General features: G+C 44.3%; 1 protein-coding gene across 3 annotated transcripts in view; it reads right to left on the reverse strand.

The window, feature by feature from the left end:
• Positions 1-585: 585 nt before the first annotated feature.
• Positions 586-22,818, reverse strand: part of LOC135368468 (uncharacterized) — a 239,247-nt gene continuing 217,014 nt past the window's right edge. For all 3 annotated transcript variants that reach the window (XM_064601766.1, XM_064601768.1, XM_064601767.1), the window contains 11 exons: positions 14,927-15,157; positions 12,586-12,795; positions 12,364-12,477; positions 11,345-11,564; positions 8,905-9,090; positions 7,629-8,157; positions 5,461-5,670; positions 5,299-5,403; positions 4,348-4,639; positions 2,905-4,290; positions 586-2,480 (listed from right to left, as the gene is read on the reverse strand). In XM_064601766.1, coding sequence (XP_064457836.1) covers positions 2,023-2,480; positions 2,905-4,290; positions 4,348-4,639; positions 5,299-5,403; positions 5,461-5,670; positions 7,629-8,157; positions 8,905-9,090; positions 11,345-11,564; positions 12,364-12,477; positions 12,586-12,795; positions 14,927-15,157 — 3,941 coding nt within the window. In that variant the 3' untranslated portion in view covers positions 586-2,022. The remainder of the gene's footprint in view (positions 2,481-2,904; positions 4,291-4,347; positions 4,640-5,298; positions 5,404-5,460; positions 5,671-7,628; positions 8,158-8,904; positions 9,091-11,344; positions 11,565-12,363; positions 12,478-12,585; positions 12,796-14,926; positions 15,158-22,818) is intronic.

Raw genomic sequence — 22,818 nt, forward strand, 5'->3', positions numbered from 1 at the left:
TTTCGGGAGGGGTTTGAACCCCTCCCCCCCTCTGGTTACGCCACTGCCGTCAGCAAAGAAAAAGCGCTAAAGATGTGACGTGGATGCGGCATCGACGCTGCAGTGATTTATCCAAACCTTCCCTCCACTTCTTTGTCCTTTTCTGTGTCAGGCAGAGTGAGTGATTTATCCAGATCCCCGAACACCGCACAAGAGTGTGGCACCCCCCCCCCCCACACACACACACACAACATTTTTACCTATGCACCCTTGCTTTTTCAGCTGAAACGACGTGTTGGTAATGATGATACACTAAGCTGTTATGACCCCCCGTCCAACTTTTTTGCTCCCTCACCCCCTCCGCCATGCCTGGGATTCTGGGCAAACCACAGGGCAGAGTGCTGGACAAACAAAACAGTAAATGCTGGTTAATATCGATAAAAATAGCCTCCTTCTAATGCCTACCTGGGATAACTTAGAGCAAAGTGTCACAACCCGTTAACTCGTGCCAACGGTGTATACTGGCCCATATGTGCTGCACCTGATGCGGCACCCAGAATTCAGATAGCTTTTCCTGTACACGATTGAACTCCTTGAAGGAGCAGCTCACGTGACAACACATTTTATTGTCATGTGCTATAAATTAAACTGCTCTACACTCTAGGATACCTTATTCAGGTTGAAAGTGACGAAGACATAACTAGTACGGCACACTCATCGAACACCATCTGGATCATACACAGAAATGTAAAACGTCCAGGCAAAGAGCTCTGCCTCATCTAGACACAGTTGTAATGGTACTTACAAAGAGAACTCACATGCTATGGGAATCTATATTACAAGAGGAAGCGACGACGTTGGGGCTAATGTACAAGAACTATGCAGTCAGAGCCTTGCATAGTTGACTGAGACAAGGATCTCTGGCTGACTACCATTTTGCATATTTTATGTACCAAGAGGATGCTGTGATGTTTCTAAGCCTGTACTAAAAATAGATTTCTTCCTAAATTTCTTGCTACCACCTGGATAAATATGAACATACCGAGCCGAGGCTAACATTGCAAACATGTGAAACAAAACAGAAGAAAATACTTCCTTAGCACCTGCTATAGTCTTGCGTGATATGTGACATAAAAATGTGCTGATATGCCATCTCACGAAGTGTTTTTGAGCTCTGTTGCGGACAATGAACCAATAAATATCTAAAACTAACATAATGATGTTGCATTTCCTAAAGTATTGCACTAAAAAAATCCAGAAGAAAAGCCTTGGACAATAAGAAATATAGATAAGGTCATCATTTCACTCTTGTCACAGTGTGTGAACCTTAACTTGGCATGAGCACTATTTCCTTCATATTGTACATTGCAATAGACAATCATGTAATTGTTTATACATATTTGGTTATGCAGCACTTGCTATCTTACGTTTATATGGGTCTCGGATAGAGAATGAAAAATGTCTGATACAGAGAAATGATGCCAGATAGCAACACATAACAAGTGATTAGACATTGCGTCGATTTCCTAGTACAGTGGTATGGCAGAGCCCTGCACAAATATTCACAGGCACATCTTTACAGTTACACTTATTTTTACAGTATAACGACTTCATGGTGTGACATTTCACCTGTTGCTGTACAGTTGCTGTTATATTATTCGTAACTGTTTCATATTTTAATGCTCTCTTTCATAATGCACGTGCACTACAGGAAACTCCCAATTTAAAGACCAAGCAGAAGATAGTTTAAAATGTTCCTCTCGACCACATAGTCTAAAAATGGCCATGATAATGTGGACTTTTTGAGCCATAAATTATATCTTGCAACTGGAGGTATTATGCCAAGTAATATGCTATGTTTGTCTTTGCAAAGTTATGCACACTTTTTACAATGACTTCAATTCGCATACTGCCATCACCTGTGGAGATATACTACGTACTTACAAACGATGACAGTTTCTACCCCATACTTTGTACAACGCACTACCAAGAACATACTCCAGACACAACCAGATAATTTAGAGGCTTCCCACTGCAGCCGTCCTACGTTGCATTGAGTCCGGGCATCTCAGATGACGAGTTCACATTCAGGTCCGTGCTAGATCCTTCAGAGGGAAGACATGTCTTAGGAAACGTAAAGTGAATAGGAGCAGCGTGATTTTTACAGCACTCGGCACTGTGCATGTTGCAGCATGTTGGCGACTCTGGCTCGTCCTCTTCGCGAATGCCAGTTCGGTCAATAGAGTTGTACTCTTTTGCAGAGCGTGGCTTTAGTATACAGGAAACCGGACACGTAGCCAAAGTTCGCCCGCTGCTGGCAAGCTCTTCTTGACGCATGTATTCAGAGCCACTTCCTCCACTGCCACTGCTGCACAAAGACATCGTCTCAATGTAGTCACTGTCTGATGATGTCGTGCTGCTTGACGATCCTTTCGAAGACGTGCTGAGGTAACGTTCGTTTTGTACCGTGTACTGTCCGTGGTGAGGGCAGACGTGAAAAGCTGCGGAGTACAAAATAATTCTTCGTGAATATTTAGAAGAAATGACATATAAGTAGGGTTGTAAATTGGTTTTAAATAATCCATGTTGCTCTTATGGACCGTGTATACTTGTGCTAGCACTTATAGTGTCATGTAGCACTCCAGACTGTTGGTCCTTGCACACAGAGGGCTTTCCAATTGTCCACATACACTCTATGGCTAACACTTCATGAGCATTCTATAAAATAAGCGGAGGAAAGTTGCTCTAAAGAACACCAGCAGGTAAAAATTATGTCTTTTTGCCCCTTTGCCAAAAAAACATTTATATACAAGAATAAGCTATAGTTCATAACATTCTACTTTGAGACATGTGTACTTTTCGTGTACCAAGCGTTCTTGCACAGCCATTTTAAGGAATTATGACATCTATGTAATTTGCACTTACCATGGTGTGAATGTTCATGCTTAACACCATCACAACTTTGGATGTAGGTACAGTCTCTGGCAGAAGAACACTGAACTTCTCGGTTCTCGTCCCTCATAATACCGTGTGACCCTCCTTCTATCCTCCTGGGTAATGAAGAATGAAGTGTGATTCCATTGTTCACAAGTTCACACACAGTCTCGGAGCTATGCGGAAGGCTAGTGGAGACACCAGAATCAGATGGACTTGTTGCCTGTTCCACTTCAGATTGTGCCTTGCAGGGAACGCTCGATGACCTCTTTATACTTGAAGGACCCTGTTGCACATCGTCCAATGCATCGCCATCTTTACTGAGATCTTCCTCGGAGAACACAAAATCTCCTTTCAGCTTCAAACAGTCAGCAGAGCGATGGAATGGAATCTTGTAGAGGTTTTCTAGCGAGCGGCTGTTTGGCGTTGAGGGAACCGAGGATGGTGGCGTGATATCGTTGATGTTGCATGCTTTCTCTCGGGACCTTAGTGACAGCTTTGATAGCAACGAATGCTTTTTACTTGGGGTCGTCTTCGCGCTCTGTACCGTGTATGTCGGGCAGTCATCGGGTTCAAACGTCTCATCCGACTCCTGCCGACCGTCTGCCGAGTTGGACCTTCTTCTCATCAATACCTTCTTCTTGAGGTCAGCAAGAGAACTCGATAAGGTGGTGGTCTTTGACTGGAAGCTTTCTTGAGCAATCATTTGTCTTCTTCTGAAAAACGGACTACTGCAAGCCTTGTTCCCTTTCCTTGACTTATCACATTCTGGTGGAAGTTCTTCCGGGTATTCTTCCCTGCAGGGCAGAAGGTACGGCATGAATGGTCTCAGCGGCAGGGGCAGTCGGTCGCTGTGTTCCGTCGTAGTCTGTTTGCCATCTGGTTGCTTTGTTGGTTCAACTGGGTGCATTACGACGTAATTGCCATCGCAGACCAGTGTTAGATTCTCCGGTGGAGCTCTCCGGAATGACATTACTTCATAACTTTCTCCGCAAGTGGAAGATGGAGAGCCTCGAACGCCGGATCGCTTGAGGGAGCCAGACCTATCGGGGCTATTTTCTACGCTGCAGGTTGTGCTTCCCGCTTTTGAATTAGCGGGAGAGGAATTTCGCGGTGGCAAAGGAGGCTTGGCTTCGACAGCGAGTTTAGTTTCATTGCTCTGCTTTGGATCTTGTTGACTGCGTGTGCATGTTAAGCTGCCAGTATTTTGGTACAGCGAGAGGGATTCAATGAAATGAATGTTCGCGTAGTTTGGAGTCGTTGCAGTGGGTGTGCATGCAGGTGCTCTTGGTTTTGCCTGATCGTGTGCCTGAGGTAACTGCTGCTGAAGTGGGCCAGATATTTTTCGACTTGGCTCCTGGCAGATTGTCGCAGAACCTGAAATTCCAAAGAGTTAAGTGAACTAAGAGGCTAATAACAAAAGGTGAAACCCACCTCCTTGTGTTTGGGATCCTGGAACACGGTGTTGTGGGTTATGTATGAAAAAGCCTTCTTGTGCACAGACTGCCTTGCAATCATCACTTGGGGTTGTGCTCCAACAGGGAACAAGGTTGCCAGCCCAACACACGACTTGATGGCAGGTGCAGGTGCTTTGTAGTGGGTCAACGACACTCTGTTCTTTGCACACGTGCGAGAGGCCTGACGAAAGAACTGTTCCACAAGTGCACATGGTGCGACCGTGAGAGATCGCCTCATGTACTTTCACTTCTTGTTGAAGGAGCTTCTCCTAGAGACCAGTAACAAGTGGTAATTAATAAGAGATAATAATAGAAGAAAGAGATTAAATAGAAGGAAAATAGATAGAAGTAGATTTGACGTGTTAGGCATCAGGTTCACAGTATTCTTGAACTGTGAAATTCTTGAAATAGCCAGAGAAATCTACACGTTAAAGTCACCAGATGCTTAAGGTAGAAAACCCAGGAGGAAGAAACCTCAAGTTCTTGAGGGTAGCACACTAGTATTTCTAATAATTTTCTTGAACCGTCACAGGTACTGTGTGTCCTTCTCAGTGACACCCAATGGGAAGCAAGCATTTTATAAAACACCCTGCCCTCCGGCAAATGAACAACTCAGCACTGGGGAATCTCTGCTTAGAGACTCTAGTGGGAGGCTGAGCACTTAGAAAGTATGTAAATCCGGCAGCTGAGGCTACGTCTTATGAAGACCAGTTGAGGTCAAAACTTAATAAACACTAACAGGGTCGACATGCTTTTTGTGATAGTTGGGATAGGGGGACACACTCTCCTGTAATGAATAAACACTTCACAAATGAAGTTATATTTCATATCGTGTTTTTTTTTTTTTGTTATTGTTGTTGTTGCTGCTGCTGCTGCTGCTAACAAACGAATAGCAACATACAATATTAATGAATCACAGCACACTTACTTTAAAATATCTGGGCACGTCGTAATGTTGTCCCATCGCTGGAGAAGCTGGGTTTGCCTTTCCCTCTCCAGAGGAATCAGCTGCAGACTGAGATGCTTGTCTTTCCTTTGTAAGTGAGAAACAAGATGTGAGAAAGAAGGGAAAATTTGAAGTGACGCTTACCCTTAAGTAAATATTAGCGAGCGCCGTTCTAGGAACATCATAATTTGGGTAGACTGTTGTCCCTTGGTTACAAGTACAAGGTGACTTAGGTGCATGACACTGAAATACTATCCGTGGAGTTCCCGGGAATGGTTGCTGGGAAGGGGGTTTCTTGGGTGATGCGAGAGGAGAATCGCTTGAGCCAGAACTGCTCCTGGTCACCCTTGAACACTGTAAAAAGTTAAAAAAACATATATATCTTAATATTCGTCTTCATCTGAGGTGCAGATATAGTTATTCAAGAAGCATGGGGGCATTATTTATATCAACACAGATCATTGCTGCATCTGGACAAGAATAAGTATTTTCACTCGCAACATATGAGGTGTCAGCAAATCACGACCATAGCAGGCTTTCCTTAGACCGTTCCTGTCCAAGAGCCATTACCCCATACTGCTTCACCATGACAAAATGCTTCTGCTCACACCACTTGGAAACATTAACAGCCTTTAGCAATGGACCACCAGATTTAGCTCTCTCTCAGTACTCCTTTTTGCTCACAAAGTTGACACTAAACTTCAAGGGGCTTGTTTTTGAATGAGATACATGGTACCCAATCGCCGACATTCATTGGCACTTAACTGTAATTGTGATAAGATGGTGAGGAAGCAAGATGAGCTGGTAATGCTGGCTTGAACTCTGAGATTTCGAAGAAATGCAGACACGACATGGCAAGACAACATAAAACAAGACAAAAGAGAAATGTTATGTCTGCATTTCTCCCCAATCTCAGGGCTCCAGTAATGAATGAATGTAATTGTGAACTTTTTTCTCTTTAGGACACATGACCGGGAGTTTATTGTATTGTATACAATGAACCCTGGTTAATATGACCACCACTGTTCCTGCAGATTTGGATCATAAAGCGAGCATGTCATTTATTTTTATTTTGCATTGATTTTTTATATATTTTTAGACATTTTAGCTCTTTTAATTATCGCAGTAGAATCTCGATGATACGAATCTCACTGGGTAGCAGGAAAAATCGTACTAAAAAAATTAAACCAAAATAAAAGTTGAGGCAGGAGAATAGACAGTGACTGTTCATTTGCCATCACTGTCGGTGAAAGGGGTCCGTCACAACATTTTTGTGTCTTCGTTTTTTGCCACTGCTGCGGAAATTCGCGAGATGATTCAAAAGGCCCATCACGTACTTTCCACAAGCGAGTCGCGCGACAGTGCCGTAAAGCGTGCTTCTCCTAAAGCACGCAAGCGTAAGGTGAAGCCGACTTGCGGAATGGTGACGCGTAATGTTGCCAGAAGTTGTCCTGATATGTTCCTTCGACGTGTTCTGGTCGCTGTTTACCTAGCTAGTGCGACATCACACAGCTTCGCCGTTTATTGTTGCGAGGGAGGTAAAAAGGTGAAACCAGAGATAAGGTGATAAGTTACGGGCCGATCACTTTGATCTTATCTCCTCCACCTTGTAGATGAGGGGAACCAGTCAGGCATCCAGGTGGAGGCAATACAAAAGAGCTTCGCCCGTCCTCAGTAGCTCAGTCGGTAACGTGCTGTCTTGCTGAGCTCAAGATCGCGGGTTCGATCCAGGCCGAGGGGCGGTATAGTAATGTGGGGGAGGTAAACATTGCTTCCAGCGCCGTGTGTCGGGGATTTCCGGCGCACGTCAAAAGAACCCAGGTGGTCCAAATTATCCGCAGTCCTACCGTGCGGCACGTGCAACATTGTCGCCACACTGCGCAGACAAACCTTATGTGGAACATCACGGTACCGTTACAATTTTTACTAAAGGGAACCAACAATGAACACACTCTTCATGTGTTCATCGTTGGTTCTCTTTTGTATCTCCTCCACCTTGCTAAGTTGTGCAACCTACTTTCTGTGATATCTTGCCAACAAAACTGTACTTCAAGGTAGAAATGCGTTACTATGTATAGACCCTTGCGCGACGCCAGGGTGCGCCAACGCGCGTCAGCTGGATTGGTCCGGTTGGTCTTCCGGTTACACCTGTTGTTTGCAAAGACCCTTTCGACAAGCTCCACGCCGCCAGGTTCCGCCAGCGCATGTTAACCTGTTTTGTGCCCCGTAGGTCTTCCAGTTTGCGCCGTTTGTTTGCAAACAGTGAAATGGTCTATAGATAAGGACATATTCAACGAAGGAAACATACTTACTCTGTTCGTCATACTCCTGCTCCAGCAGGGACAAGGTGCGTTTCCGTGTATTCCAGGCAGAGAGTCCCCCATTGGTGATGGGGTGGGTAACCCAGAGCCCCTGTCGGATGAAGTGCAGCTTGGAACACGGAAGAACTCCCCATCCACGTGAAGAAGGTTCCGAGGATGGTCGTAAAACGACTCCAAGAAATTTCTTGGGACATTGTACTCCGACGAACTCGTGCTTGTGGCACTTCCAGCACTTGTGCTGCTAGTACCACTGCTCTGGGAGCAGAGAGACGCCCTGTCTGAGGGTTTCAAAACTCGAGGATTGGCGGCGCTGGGAAGTGTCGGCCTGGTTTGAACAGTAACTTCACTGGCAGTTGAAGGGGAGGTAACCTTGAGGTCCATTGTCCAATGTGGAGAAAAACCTGTAATTGGTGCCCGTTCTGGGGAATGTTCTGTTCTTCCGGGAGGATGCTGCTCGGCTGTTGGGAACGTGCTCCTTGCGCAGTAGTGTCTTCCACATTTGTTGCAGTGTGTATAGGTCCTAGAAAGCAGCCAGTGGAAAAGTTCCTTAGGAATGTGCTGTGGCTATGGCTACTGCAGTAAACAGTAACTATAAGTTGCAGGTACAAAGTCCCTGCAAACACTAGGAATCTAGCAAGGTTACAGTTATGTACAACGAACTGAGCTACCTTACAGTTACCTTTAAGACAGCAAAAATGAGAACTAAACATATCCCAGGGTTTCAAAATGCGGGAAAATTTATGGGACACAGAAACAAACAGCACATGAAAGGACAACTCTGAGGCCTGATTTGTGCAGGTCGTTTCTGTGATCTGTCCATTTACAGTTACCTTTAAGGCCTTTGAGTTACCTTTGAGTTACTTTACAGTTATCTTAAACATTGAAACAAACAGCGCAAGACAAGACTCAGTCTTGGTTTTGTGCTGTTTGTTTCTGTGTTCTGTCCATTTGTCCTCCCTCCATACTGAGTATGGAGTATGTTGCCAACATCAAGGAGTGAAACGAGTTACATTCAAAGTTTCGCACAAGTAAACTGTACATGGCGCACTTGCGCAACAATTGCTGTTCAAATACTAACCATTTGGTGTCTACTTTGTGGCTATTTTTGCTCAAACACACTGCTGCTAAGTTTATTGCGCCTGACTCTGAATATGTCTCTACCAAAGTTATGCACGCACACAATACTGCCGTCTTCAGACATTTGCAGTGCATTGCTGGGGCATGTGGTGAAATATGCAAATAATCAACTAAAGAAGACTTAACGTACAGTACTGGTTGTAGACACGGCGCTCCTGGAAGTTGTGCCGATCCTTCAGTGAGACCTTCTGGTGACTTGAGAGGAGGTGTAGGTTCCTGAATATCGCTGATTGTCAAGGACACTGTATCAGCACTCTCCACTTCGCTGGAGCATACGCTGGAAGCGGGGCCACATTGTGACATGCAAGAAGGCCATCTGCATATGAGAGCACACTACGTGAACGGAGTGTCTCACACTGGTTACGAGTTGCACCCACACTATAAGAACCTTGAGAGGCACGCAAGAGTACATTCATCAGACGGATGTCTTCCTGTGATACACCTTCACGTGGTGCTACACTCTTATGGGTTACGAGTAATTTTGTTGAGCTACGCAGGGCGTTTCAGCTAATGTGATAAAAATGTGTATTAAAAATCTACTTGTCTGAACATTATGGGGTCAAAGTTACATATCTCGGGAAGATTTTTGCCGTTACTTCTCAGCTCTTTATCAAATCTAACTTGTGAGAAATTCAGTTTTTCCAATTGAACTCCGAAATTCGCGAAGTCATCCTCATGTTTTTTTTTTACAGAAACAGAAAGCGCACGTCGGATTTAACCCATTACCCCCCCCCCCCCCATTGTAAAATATATTCCCTACTATTTTGATAATAGCTGAAAAAGAAAAAAATGCGAAAACAGTTTTTTCGAGGCACGCTAATTGTCGGCCGAGATTCGTTACCTGTTAAGTTAATACAAGATGCGGCTGAAGAAGAACAGTCCCCCCGCCCCTTCCTGTTTCCTTCTCGCTCTTATTTCAGATAATTTTGCGTTGCCGCCATGCTGCAGTTATCAGCAAAAGCCTGGAAAAGGAAAACTGAAAGGGCAGGTGCATGGTCTCCTTGCATTGCCCCTTGCAGAGATCTGGCCTGCTATTTGCGCACCCTGAAACGACGGTTTTCGCATTTTTTTTCCGGCTAAGTAGAATCTCGACTATACGAATCTCACGAGGTAGCGGAAAAAAATTCGTATCATCCGAAATTCGTGCCAAAAGAATTAAACCAAATGAGGGGGGGCGGTAAAAAGGTAAAAGCTGAGATAAGGTTCCGGGCCCTGTAATCCCTTTGATCTTATCTCCTCCACCACCAAAGGGAGAGTCATTGCTTGCATTGCGCAACATGATGTAAGGGAGTCCGTGGTGAGGACTGTAAGGATCTCCCCTCCCTCCTCAAAAGAAGGAGCAGCATGACTCGCGCGCTTTGGCGTCGCGGGGGAACGACCTCTATCGCATCCTCGGCTCGTTCGTATCATCCATAAAGGCAAGATAACGCATTCGTATCGTCCATATCATCCATAAAGGCAAGATAACGCATTCGTATCGTCCGAAATGTAATACATGGGAAGAATAGGCATTCCGGGCGGGACCTGAAAATAATTCGTATCATGCCGAAATATGCGTGATCGTATCATCGAGATTCTACTTATTAGCATGGTAGTAATGAATCCATTTTGCAATGGAGGGGCGTAAATCCGGCATGCGCTTTCTGTTTCTGTCGAAAAAATGTGAGGTTGACTTGACAAATTCCAGAGTTCAATTGAGAAAATTCAATTTCTCGCGGATTAAATTTAATGAATGTGCTCAGAAGTCATGGCAAAATCTCCTCAGAGATAAATAGTTTTGAACCCATAATGTTCAGACAACTAGATTGTATCCTTTATCATCTTAAGTGAAACACCCTGTGCGTGCTCAATGTCGTGAGGGCGCCACAGTTCTGGCAGTAGCACATCAGCTTATGAATTGCAGAAGAAGCTAACTAGTTCTAATGTGTTTATCTGTGAGTTCTAAGGGCTCAATCACCAGAAACGTTATCATTAACAAAAACAATACGGTGTAGTTCAGCATATAGCGTATCATTGTCTGTCAATTAATTGTCAAGAAAGGAATTGTTCAAAAAGTATTTTGGGATTTACCATCTTTCCAGATATGACTCAAAGCGCACAGCACATTAAGGTTTGGTTTGCTACAAAGACTGAACAAAAAACAAAGAAAATAGCCGTATAATGCAATGCAAGACACAGACTTTCTAAAGCACAGGAAGCAATTCTTGGTTTGGTTTGGGGTAATGAAAATAAAATTGAGAACGTGGCACTCTTTAAGAGAGCCAGCTAGTCCAGTTCGATTAAATATCCAGTAAAGTAAAGAAAATGATAGTTAATAAATAAAAAATTAAAAGAAAATAGCAGTCCCGTGTCGCATACGTCACATGTTTGTCACAGTGAAATCACAGTCACAGCACATCCACCAGCTTACTGTCTGTAAAAGAAGCAGTTATTGATCCTTGGCAGCGGAGGTTAAACACTAGTAGTATAACAGGCAAGACACTGTGAACAACAGTCACGGACTATTCATTGCTAGGTAAAATACAGGTGCCATCTGGACCCTTGATGAATGTACTGGAACAAGTGCTTACCTATAATGAACTTTGCAAAATGCCTTTGCCTGAAAGAAGTCTTCTGGCAGAGGTGCATCGCTCGCAAAACGCACAATTTCAGAGCAAGCATCACACGATGAACCACCATCAGAGCAAGCAGAGCTGAGCAAAGGTCGACGAGATTCTGTGCTACAGCATTGACTAGAGTCCTGGTTACGGGACCGAGGCTGTAGCGACATTCTTGACGGTGTCTCCACAACTGTTAGGATAGAGGTTCCGATGAGGCCAGCATTTATTCGCTGCATTTTTCGGGGCATCTTCACGCTTATAAAGTAATTCAAGGTTGCAGTGCATTGTAATGGGGTCAAATGACCAAGTCCTATGCCTATTGCCTTGCATGGTTTCTGCATTTTGCAAAACAGCCAAATTTGAACTTAATAGAATGTAACTTTCTTAACCTATTCGTAGCGGATGCAAGCAATCTGGCATAAACTCAATTCTAGCAATCGTTGCCTTGAAGCTCAAGAAGCACAATCGCCTACAAAGCCCCATCTTGTCTCTTGTTCATGTCCTCTGCCTCAAGGGAAATGCTGCTATGTTATTCTGTTGCCTTGCTGCAAGAGTACGTTTCGTGCAGGTCTAGCATGTAAGTGCTGATTGTTGCAATTAGTAGTTGTTATTACACAGGGTTCCGCAGCTAATGTGTACCAAAATTTTTAAAAGGCGACTCGCTTTAACGTTGTCAACAGTCACGTATCTAGTCGCCAGTAGCTTTTTCATTGTGTCTAACTAGTTCATTAGAAAAGATAACCAGCTAACTTTAAAGTGGAGGTGTTTCCAACAATGTTCACCTTATCTGGCGCGTTTCTTTTCTGGCCTAAAAAGAAAGTTAGTGAAATATACAATAAAAGACCTAGTTGTCCGACGATGTAAAGCCACAAGCTATCATTATGGACAAAACATGTGCGGCAATGCACGCGCACGCCCAAATTGCAGGGTGCGTAGAGCGTAGGGTGCTCATTTTAGTCGCGACAAGAAGGAAAAGAAACCATCCTTACGTGTAGTCTTTGACGCCAGTTTCCTCTTTGTGGCTAATTGTCCTTTCAAAGCAGCTTCAAACGCTTGTGAAAGTTCTTCTGTCTGGTTGGTGTGTAGAATATGAAGGCCTTCACCTTAAAGTACCAGACACAAGAATAGTTACCTTGTGCTATAAATCTAACATTTGTGTCTTGTAAAATACGAAGTAATATCTACGAGACGATGAAAACTTTGTCTCGTACCTTTCCCACATTTAGAGCCACCTTCAAAGCAGAACTTGCCATCGACGAGTCCAAATCGCCGAAGTTCTTTCAGCGGCCATGTACCCAGGATTCGTGGTGGGACGCCTGCTGTCAGACAGAAGAGATAGTCCTGGAGGTGAAGCCGTGTCGGCCCTGTAGGTAACTTCGCTCGTGGTGGAGCATGAGTAAGCTGAATCAGGAACTGATGTTCTGTACAAAAATAATAGAGAGGTAATTTTTTTTATAGCAGCCACCGTATTTACTCGCATAATTGACGCACGCGATATCGGATGCCCAAATGTTGCTACTTTCGATTTCCTCGAGTATTTAACGCACCGCGACCGCAGCAGCAGCTTTCCCGCGGCTCCCTCGTATTTGAGGGCAAGGGAGAACGTGCGTCTCTTGCGGGGCGACAAAAAAATTACGAGGACGGTTGCGAGTCCTGTAATGCGAATTCCAGCGTCAACTGTGTGTGTGTGTTTGAGTGAGGACGCATTAAAGATTGTACACAAAGTGTTTATTTCAGCGTGATAACCATTGCTTTGTGGTCGTTGAAATTGTTGGCGAGATTAGTTGTGTTTTGAACGAAGTTAGTGCTTTCAAATACTAAGTGTATGCACGATGCCTGTCGTGCCTGGTGGTGGGTTGGCAGACATCGGTGCGTAGAGCGTGAAGTCTAGTTGCTCGGACAACATGTTCTTGCCCGCTGAAACGTCCACGTTGAAGTCCCTTGTTGTTGAAGGAGCTTGTTGGTGCGGTATGGTACGAGTGCGTAGACGATGAAGTCGCGGATCCGTTCTGGTGTGGCGCGAGACGAGAAGGAGCACAAGGCTACCACGAGTCCACTGGGCATCTGCTCTGCCACTGCCTCAAATCTCTCCGATGTCATCTTTACAGAAGAGACGGGCACTTCGAGTGGTGTCATGACATCCTCTCCACGCGGCACACCCAATCCGGTTATTGTCACCCTCACCGCGCTTTCGCGTCGCGCCGCAGCTGTTTCGCCCTCTCCCTTGCTTCCTTACCCTTCAACTAAACATCTGTATGTCAAACTTGTTTTATGCGGATCTACGCGAACCACGCGCTCAGTGGTAGGTCTGCCTAGCGCTATCCTTTTCACAAGAAGGCCAACAGTGTAAGCGCACGAAATGGATGGGATCTCCTATCTTTCATAATTAAAAAGTTTTATAGTCAAAATTAATGAGAATATTGCTGAAGCCGTCATAAGGAGACCCACTTGACCCAGATATCGCGATTTAAAGTTTCCTTATTTCGCTTAGCGACCGTTCTGTCGTTGTATACTGGGCGTTCTTTATCCTGCACAGAATTTCTATAATAAAACTATGAGGGCCAACTAGATGCGATTTTCACAAGTGGGTCATGCGGCCTAACGGGCATCCTGTCCGAAAGCGTATGTACCTACTGGAAGACTACCTAAATATTCATTAATTAACTGATTACTCAGATGTTTTGGGCGAAACCAAAACCGCGCGCTTCTCGAGCGCCGACGGAAAGCACCGCAAACCGAAACTGCAACGGAAACGAAATCCACAAGAGAGAGTTTTAGTGTATCGTACGCTGGTCGCCTCTACGTACGTAAAGGGTTGGTGGTTCTGCGCACGCGCAAGACACAAGCAGAGCCTCGCGCATTGTACAGAACCACCACGCTATTCGCTACGTACGCAAAGGCGACAGCGTACGTTATACTAAAACTCACTAGTTCCGGTAGGTACGGTGACTTAACGGCGACGTTACCGACGGTATACAAAAACGCGTTAAAAACAAATATGGGTCTGTAACGGAGGCGGTCACGGAAACGAAAAAAAAAAGTCTCCGTTAGCCTTCCCTGACAGAAAGGAAAAAATAAAATAAAAAACAACGTATAATTTTAAACCGATGCGTTAAAGGGGCACTCAAGTGAAACAATTTCTCTTCGCGAAGCAAAAGGTGCCGTTACCTTGAGAGCAATGCGCAAGGAATGAGATTCGTCCGTTGCGTAGTTTGTGATTTATGCGACAAAGAAATCGCGGTTTACGCTTTTCTCTCTTCTACCTCTCTGAAGCGGCACGACACAGCGGTACGGATTAGGGTGTCATCGCGGGAAATCGTCCGCGGCAACAGATGGAAAGCCGCCCGAAGAGGCAAAGCGTAGATTGAGGTTTCCTTCGCCCAACAGATGAATCCCTTTGAATGAACCCTTTGAATGAATCCCTTTTGTACTGCCGCAAGGTAACTGCATCTTTGTCTGTAACTGCATCTCCAAAAAAAGTGCCCCTTGATGACTTCAAGGATCATCTAAGCCTTTTAGGTTTCTGCTCATTCAGGTAAAAAAATCACTGACCTTCGGCGACATTCGCGCGAATCTTGACTTTCCATTGAATAAGCAACTCCCTGGAGTCGAAGGCGAGCACAAGCACCAGCTCCGGGCACAGCACAGCCAATGTGTGGCTCTCTTTGTCCAGGGTGAAACCGGACTCCATCCCCAGGCAACCGGTGAGCGACAGAGACGCCTTGGTGGGACCATTCTTGCACCGCTCCCTGCTGTCCCGATACAGCTGGACTTGCAGGCAATCTGGGCAGAAAGGAACGGTAGGTTAGTAGATGTCCGTGTGGACATCAGGTGCCAGGGGTGGTGAGAAAGCGCTTTTCAAGAGCATCTCCCGTAGCTGCAGGCTAAAAAAAAAAGCGAAATGCGTTTATTATTATTTTCTTTTTTGTGTGTGGGTGGGTGAATTAGCTCCTAAGCGTGCCGCACCGCACAGCACTTTTGCTCCACACACAGCCTTTTCGCTTGCTCACCCGCTTCTTCCCTTTCCAATGTAAAAACATACACGTTCCCTTCCCTTGTAGCTGTGCTACCCACCTCTCCCCTCCATTTGCCTTCTTTTCCTTTCTTTTTCTTTCCTTCTTTTTCTTTTCCTTTTCTTCCCTCTTGCCCTTTTTTGGAATAGCAAGCCGACCTCCGTCTGGCTGACCGTTCCTTTTCTTCTTTTTCTTAATAAACATATCCCCCCCCCCCGATTTGCAGATAAACCGTGAACACGTGATACTCATGTTATCCGAGGCTGTGTATTTTTTTTTTTAACTTTCAAGTATTATTCGTGCTATCCTAAAAAAAGACATCTCACCGATTTGTGTTTGTAGTTGAACGCCAGCTAAGCAGTTATAGAGAACTCATCTCTAGAAAACTTTGAAAACTTTGGGGGCATTCGGCAGCCCATTCATCGAAACCTTTGTGAATAAACAGAGGCGCGTCCGGGCACAGTTCATTGAACGAAATTCCCAGCTCGCGTGGACATCACTGACTACTTGATGACACAGCGTCTCTTCATTACGGCGCCATTGCAGAGCGTAATTGCATTTAGCGAAATTTGTGCGAGGTAAAACTCCGCGCACTTTGGTGTCGGCGCAGCCCATAGCAGGCTCGCACAATTTAGAGGACACGCTCTAATTTGTCGGGCCGGAAACTAATTAGGGACCGCGTGCAATGATGTCCGGTCCCGACAAACGTTTGCCAGGTTTCTTTTGAGTAACCCGTACGGTGTAACAATGGATTCTCAATTACGCACCGTTGCTGTGATGAGATGCAGGCTTGCGGAATGAAGCGGTTCAATGGAGAAGTCATTTTGGATGTGCCAAGTAGGTTCCATTAAATGTTCGACGCGCTGGATGGGTAAAGCGGTGCGGATATTGGCGGGGGAGTTATGTGCTATGATAGCAGGCATGGGCGCCGCCAGGGTTTTTTTTACAGGGGGAAGGGGGAAAGGGCAGAATGTTTGGGGTGGTGGTTTTCACACTATGTATATACGGGATCTGCATCTAAATCTGTGCGTCAACTGCGCCCGCAACTACATTGTCTTGGCTGAGAAACGCTACGTTTCTGGTAACGCAGAGAGAAAAAATGAATCACAATATGTTGTGATTGTGTTGCAACGGCAATGTTTACTTGCTGAAGCCAGGAGGAGGGGGAGGCAACAACCCCCCCCCCCCCGTGACGGCGCTCATGATAGCAGGGTGATGGTTTAGGGAAAATGGGAAAATAGGGATATATAACTTCCATGAGCACCGAAGAAACCAATGTTTGTGATAGCAAAGTTTCGATAGCGCTAGCAAGTTTGTGATAGCAAAGAACACAAGAGGCAATGCGTCTCAACCACAAAAGAGAGAGAAAAGATGGAACCGGTGTCAAAACCGCTCGAATATATATATAGATCTTTTTCCTTTTTCCCCTTTTTTTTTTTTTTTTTTTTTTTTAGAAACGAAGAGAGACGTAGCCAATAAAGCTGTTCAGACAAGTCCGTCACTGCATCGGACACTTGTTTCAAGCTCCCGACGTGAACGTGCAACATCAAATGCCCAGGACGCCGCGAAATCAATTAGAAGCATTGGCCACAGAAGAAAAGGGGGAGGGGGAATCCTTCGATTACAGTAGACAGCGCGTCCTCCCGAAGATCGATAGACGAGTATTACATTCCTAGCGTCTTGCGCGTCGACAGCAGCGGGGTACGACCATCACACAATGGGAAGTGGCGCTTCGATCGGTCGACGGCTGATGCGTCCAGAATGGGTCCCACATGGACGCAATGTGGTGCACTACGTCTGTCTATAGGGTCTTGCTTTGTAAAGGTTTGGGTTCCAAAGATGATATTTGCGCGGCTGTGTCGGAGCAAGTATCTGTGTATGGACAGAGAATGTAGTAAGACAAGGAGGCGGACAGGGCTTATGTTGGTCGTGGTGACACGCGATGTTTTTGTTGTCGATGTGGAGTTGTCAGCTTTGGAAACGTGACTGCTTTTTTGTGTATAGGTCAGAGATAACAGCAAACACTGTTTGCGACGTTTTCTTTGTAACATATTGTGTGCTTCTTTTCGGCAGCAATAACTTAATAAAGGGGTTGTGACACCTGATTGACGTAGTTCATTTTATCATGCACGCGTTGTGCTCCACGCGAGAGTGTTGAAGAAAAAAGAATCATTAATAATAATAATAATAAAATAATTATTGCTCTACATATCGTAGTTGGTGAGGTACAAAACACTTGAACCACTTTCACATCGAGCGCCGTGAACATAGACAGGGATAAACATCCCGACCATCCCTATTGGTCCTCGTAAGCACGTGACCACACCCGCTGCCGCATCAAGTGGTCGAGACACCTACTGTGACGTCACAGCAGCACGGGCGTCGGTATTCAATGCCCTGTGCCGATTTTATACGCGTCTGTTACTCCCTCTGCTGTAAAACTTGGAATGGCGGGTTCACTTCGATGCAAATAAACGGCATTTATCAGACATAACTGGAAGCGAAGTGTCACAACCACTTTAATATCTTGGAACTTACTTACTACCAATAGAATTGTACATCTGCACATTCCACAAGTCACCCATCACCACCACCGTCATCTCACTATCGCGGAAGAGACGGAAAAGTGTCACGATAATATTTTTTTTTTTTTTCATATATGTCCGTCAGCGACGAAAACTGGATGAATCCCTGGCACCAAAGCTACTCTGCCACATCTCCATAGGAACCGGTATACTTCTGCATCGAAAGGAATATCCTCGCCCCATTACATCGGCAGGATCACAAAAGACGACTTTAGAGGACGGTCCCTACTTTCCCCTCACATTTTATTAAAACGGTTCGTCCTCCTTGCCCGCCTCACTGAGAAAAAAAAAAGTCGTTCTACGAGGCCGGTACCCGAGTAGAACTAAACAACACGACCACAAAAATGAAAGCAGAAAAAAAAAAAAAAAAACATCCCCTTCTGCTCCTTTGTTATTCAGGAATCCTCTTTGAATAAACCAATAGCCTCTCGAAACCGCAGGACACTGCAGAAAAGGCAGAGCGTTAACTCGGGACTCGCGGCCATATTTCACGGACGCCAGAGACGAAATCCGATGTTCGGCTGAAGGAAAAGAGACAGCCCCACACATTGATCCTGGTGCTGCACAAAAGACGTTCATACTGTGGGTAAGATTCGCTGGATACCAACTTCTCCCCCGACTTGTAGGGATCCCCCGACGTCGAATGAATAAAAAGACAAATGGAAGAAATAGATTGGGTCGGGAGTCGGCGCCTTGCCCGAGTCCTAATCCCCTGCACTGCTATAATCCCGGCGAGAATGGAATTGACTTGTTATCGTTCGTGCTAGTGCAGATAAATCAAGCCCAATTTTAGTGCAGACGATTTCGTCTGCGTTATATAGAGGCGCATCTTTTATTGCAGACGACAGCGAACCGTTAAGGTTGGCTCTGTCCGCTAGAGGGAGTCAGTTGTTCGCCAGGTGCGCTGCTTCTGTGAGGTGCGCTTGCGGGGATGGTTGTTAGAGGGAGCTGATAGCGGTTGGATTATTGGATAGCATCTGCTAAGATGATAATGACAGAAAAAGTTATCTACTAAGTTGTCGCTCGAAGCAAATGATGACATGCTTATATGACTTGAAACAAGTGTTGAAAGAAGGTAGACAAAACCCTGTTTTCATCTAAACTTCAGTTATTCGAACTATTCACTGTGACAGCACAGCCTTATAATACCCATGGTATCTGCGCACGCTGGATGATGACACTACAGTCATCCTTATACCAAACACACTTGGTGGAACACGAAGGTTTTGATATACATGCGACATGACCATACAACTAGCTCCAAGCACTAATCCTGGCATTCGTTGAATTCACAAACAAACTTCTCCACGTCCTCCTTTTTTATGCAGTCTTATTTATTTATTGATTTATTTATTAGCACCCTCAAGGCAAAGCACTACAGAGGGGAGTGGTGATTAGTTATGATGCGATGGAACATTTCAGCATTTATACAGAACAATGAAGATGGCAGCTGGTTCCATTCCACGCTTGTTCTAGGTATGAAGGAATTAAAGAATGCGTTAGTCCGGCCCAATGCAGGACTAACACATTCTTTAATTCCTGTCGCTACTTCGAACTGGTGGCCAATGCGAGATGAGACATACGCCGTGGCTGTGAGAAGATGATCTTTCAGGATGAGTTTCTGAAAGTAGATAGAGGCGAAAAGACAAGGCCAACTGATTTACTATAACAATTTACAACGTAGAGGGCTATAGATCGCCAGGCATTGTCTGCTCACGTTCAGCACTTAAACATACGGGGCGTGAACATAATAATATAAATATCAACACGATTAAATTGTTCAGGAGCGGTTGTAATTCACTGCTAACTTCTCGTCACATTCATCACTTTCGTTTGGCGATTTCTCACTATAGCAATGCGAAAAAGATTAAGCATGAATTTAGTTACGCGTAAACACGGAAAATAAAAATGTACCAAAACTCAATACTGTCGTAAGTGACATATATCTCTCATGACACTGATTACACTTTTACACGTACCAAACACAAGACGTCAGCTTGTCAAATTCAAGATATTCAGTCATTTTGAACGTACCACACGAAGCCGACACACCTTTTGTTACTCACCCGCTGCTCAACGCAGCTGTTTTTTTGTTTCTTGTTTTTTTTTTCTTTTTTTTACGACAAGCTCTTCTAACACTGAGTGACAGCCTCGACAAAATATATGACCCTAATGTTCGATGCAAAATTCAATACAATAATCTCCCCCCTCACACCACATGACAGGTAATACGGTTTACAATCGAGCTAATAAGGGTAGGAAGTGACTACAAATGAAGACGAACTATGCTTATACCCGAAGAACTAGACAAAGAAAGAAAAAGAACACGACGCTACTAAAAAATTCACACTTGAACGTGCTCGTTCGTCGAAAGGTGAAAAATATTGAAGACGAATCTAATAAAAGTAAAACAGCAATATTCGCAATAAAAGAAGCGAGAGAAGCAGGAATATAGGGACCCGAAGATGAATGAAGAAGACAATGCGTTCGCACTGGCACCACCCCATTTCAGTTTGTATTTGGTGAAGCCCTCCCTCATGATTGAAGAAAGTGGAGGGAGCGTATGGGGGAAGAATTCCTTTTTCTTCGCATCCCCCGCATGGAGAAGGGGGGGGGCGGAATATTAAGGAAAAATATTAAGATTGATCGCAGTCGCCAGTCACTGTCTGGTTTTAAACTTTGCCTTCCTCCGATGGCGCAGTTAAGTGCACCAACTTCTGGTTCACACCATCAGCCGAGACTAGTTTTTGATCTACTTTTTTTCCTTTCTCTTCAGAGGTTCGTTATGAATTTCGGCGACGGGGTAAAGACTGGAACCATGTGGAAGAATTAAGAAAGAAAGGAAGGGAAAGCTCGAGCGAAATTTCCTTACGGCGGAGCAGCTATATTGGATAGCGCTGCTATTGCCCTATTGACCAGATTTCTTTCATTTTACATATTGCTATTGGAGAAAGGCTTTCAAGAATGTTAGGCCAACTGTTGACTTTCGGCGTCATTTTCAATTAAACGCAAAATAAGATATCACCTGTGATTCGAAAAAAGCAAAAAGCCACGCCGAACCCAAATCTAAGCTCAATTTCAAATCTCATATTTTTGCACCCACAAAATTTATGTGTCAGGCGCGAACTTGCATACATAATTGGACCTAAATGTTACGTACTTATACAAGTCCACGTGAACATATTCTTTTTAGTGTACTAAATATCAGTTATTTTTTAAATATAAGTTAATTTTTTTTAACGTAACTAAGGTTATACTTCGGGATAAGTTCAGCCATACAGATCCAGTTCACAAATTTAAAAACGCTTGTGATTGCGGCTTAGACGGGCGCATGACACTCGTCCGTGTCACCACGTACTGCCCAATGACATGACGTGACATGACACAACGTACTGCACCCGCATACTTCGAATTATTGCTTATACGTTGATCACGTTGCGAAAACACACGTCGGAGACGACGTACTCAGAGCAGGTTTACATAACATTCGTGCTAACAAAACATGTTCATTGGTCTCCCCGTCTGCAAGGAGTCTTCTCGTACGCCCTACTCACAAGATGCGGACTACATTGCCACTGATGGAGATACAAATACTCTGTGGCTCTTATGTTGTCTCCGAGTACAGGTACAGAAAGTGCAAACGACGAACACTGACCAATCAGCATCGTTCACCGTTTTTTCCTTTGGAAAGCTTAGAAAAAAAAAGACTGGTATGTTAAAATTTGTGTCACAGTTCATAATGTTTACTATCATTACTAAGGCCGGTCATTCGCACAGAGCTATATTAACGGTGCTTTGAACTCCAAATGACGCTGCCTCGCGCAACACTGGCATAACACGGAAGTTAGCAGCAAAAGTTACCAGGAATGAATACACAAACGAAAAGTTTCGAAAAGTTGTCGGAAAACATCGCTATTTCTGCACGCGATGTTTAGAGAGGAAGACACGATTTGGCTTTCAGAGGAGAGTGGAAGGAAGGCAGGGAGGGAGGGTGACGTGGGTGGGTTTGTTTTTCGTTAGAACGGTTCGGTTGTTATGATGATGTGAAGAAGCAAAATTGCCGGATAAGGTACGTCGCTTTCTCTTTCTATTTCTTTTTTTTTTTTCAACAGCATGTATATCCACCACGTCTACAGTTGTGTGAACGGGCGGAAATTCGGTTATGAACCGGATAGATAGAATGTGGAGACGGGCCTTCGAATACAGATATATATCATAATATATATAAGAATAATATAATATATGATATATGCATTGACGTATCGAACTAATTTATTTCAAAAAGGAAATGATGCTGTTTCGACGGTATTCTCACAAAAAATGTTTCAGAAGACAAATCCTTTTTGTCTTTTAACTGTCCCGTGCGCTTCGAACTTAAAAATTGAAAACTAAAACTTAGGTCTACTCTTAGCGGTTTAACGGATTACGTTAGCGAAAATGAGGCACATACAGTAACGTAAGGCGCCCGTTAACGCCCATATAAAACGGAAATTTTGTTACAGACACGCTGAAAGGCCATCACAATTTGATAATTTCAGCACCGTTGTCAAACACTTTCATTTATGGCTTATCAATTAGAAGATACAGCCGTGACTACTCGCTCAGTGCCTGTTTTGATGACTATGTTCACAAATTTTCGAGCAGAATGCCAGTATACACATATATATATATATCTTGAAAAGTTGAAGTTGGGGTCGAACGGCTACGTAACTATAGTGAACGATGAGGTAAATGGGAGACAGGAGACAAACGTAGGGGAAGTGACGAAAAACAAGGGTTTATTAAAACTTAAGTTATTAACTTAAACTATATTATTATTTTATTTATTATTATTATTATTTTATTT

Source organism: Ornithodoros turicata, chromosome 9 (genome assembly GCF_037126465.1).
Source record: "Ornithodoros turicata isolate Travis chromosome 9, ASM3712646v1, whole genome shotgun sequence".
NCBI classification, from domain to species: Eukaryota; Metazoa; Arthropoda; class Arachnida; order Ixodida; family Argasidae; genus Ornithodoros; species Ornithodoros turicata.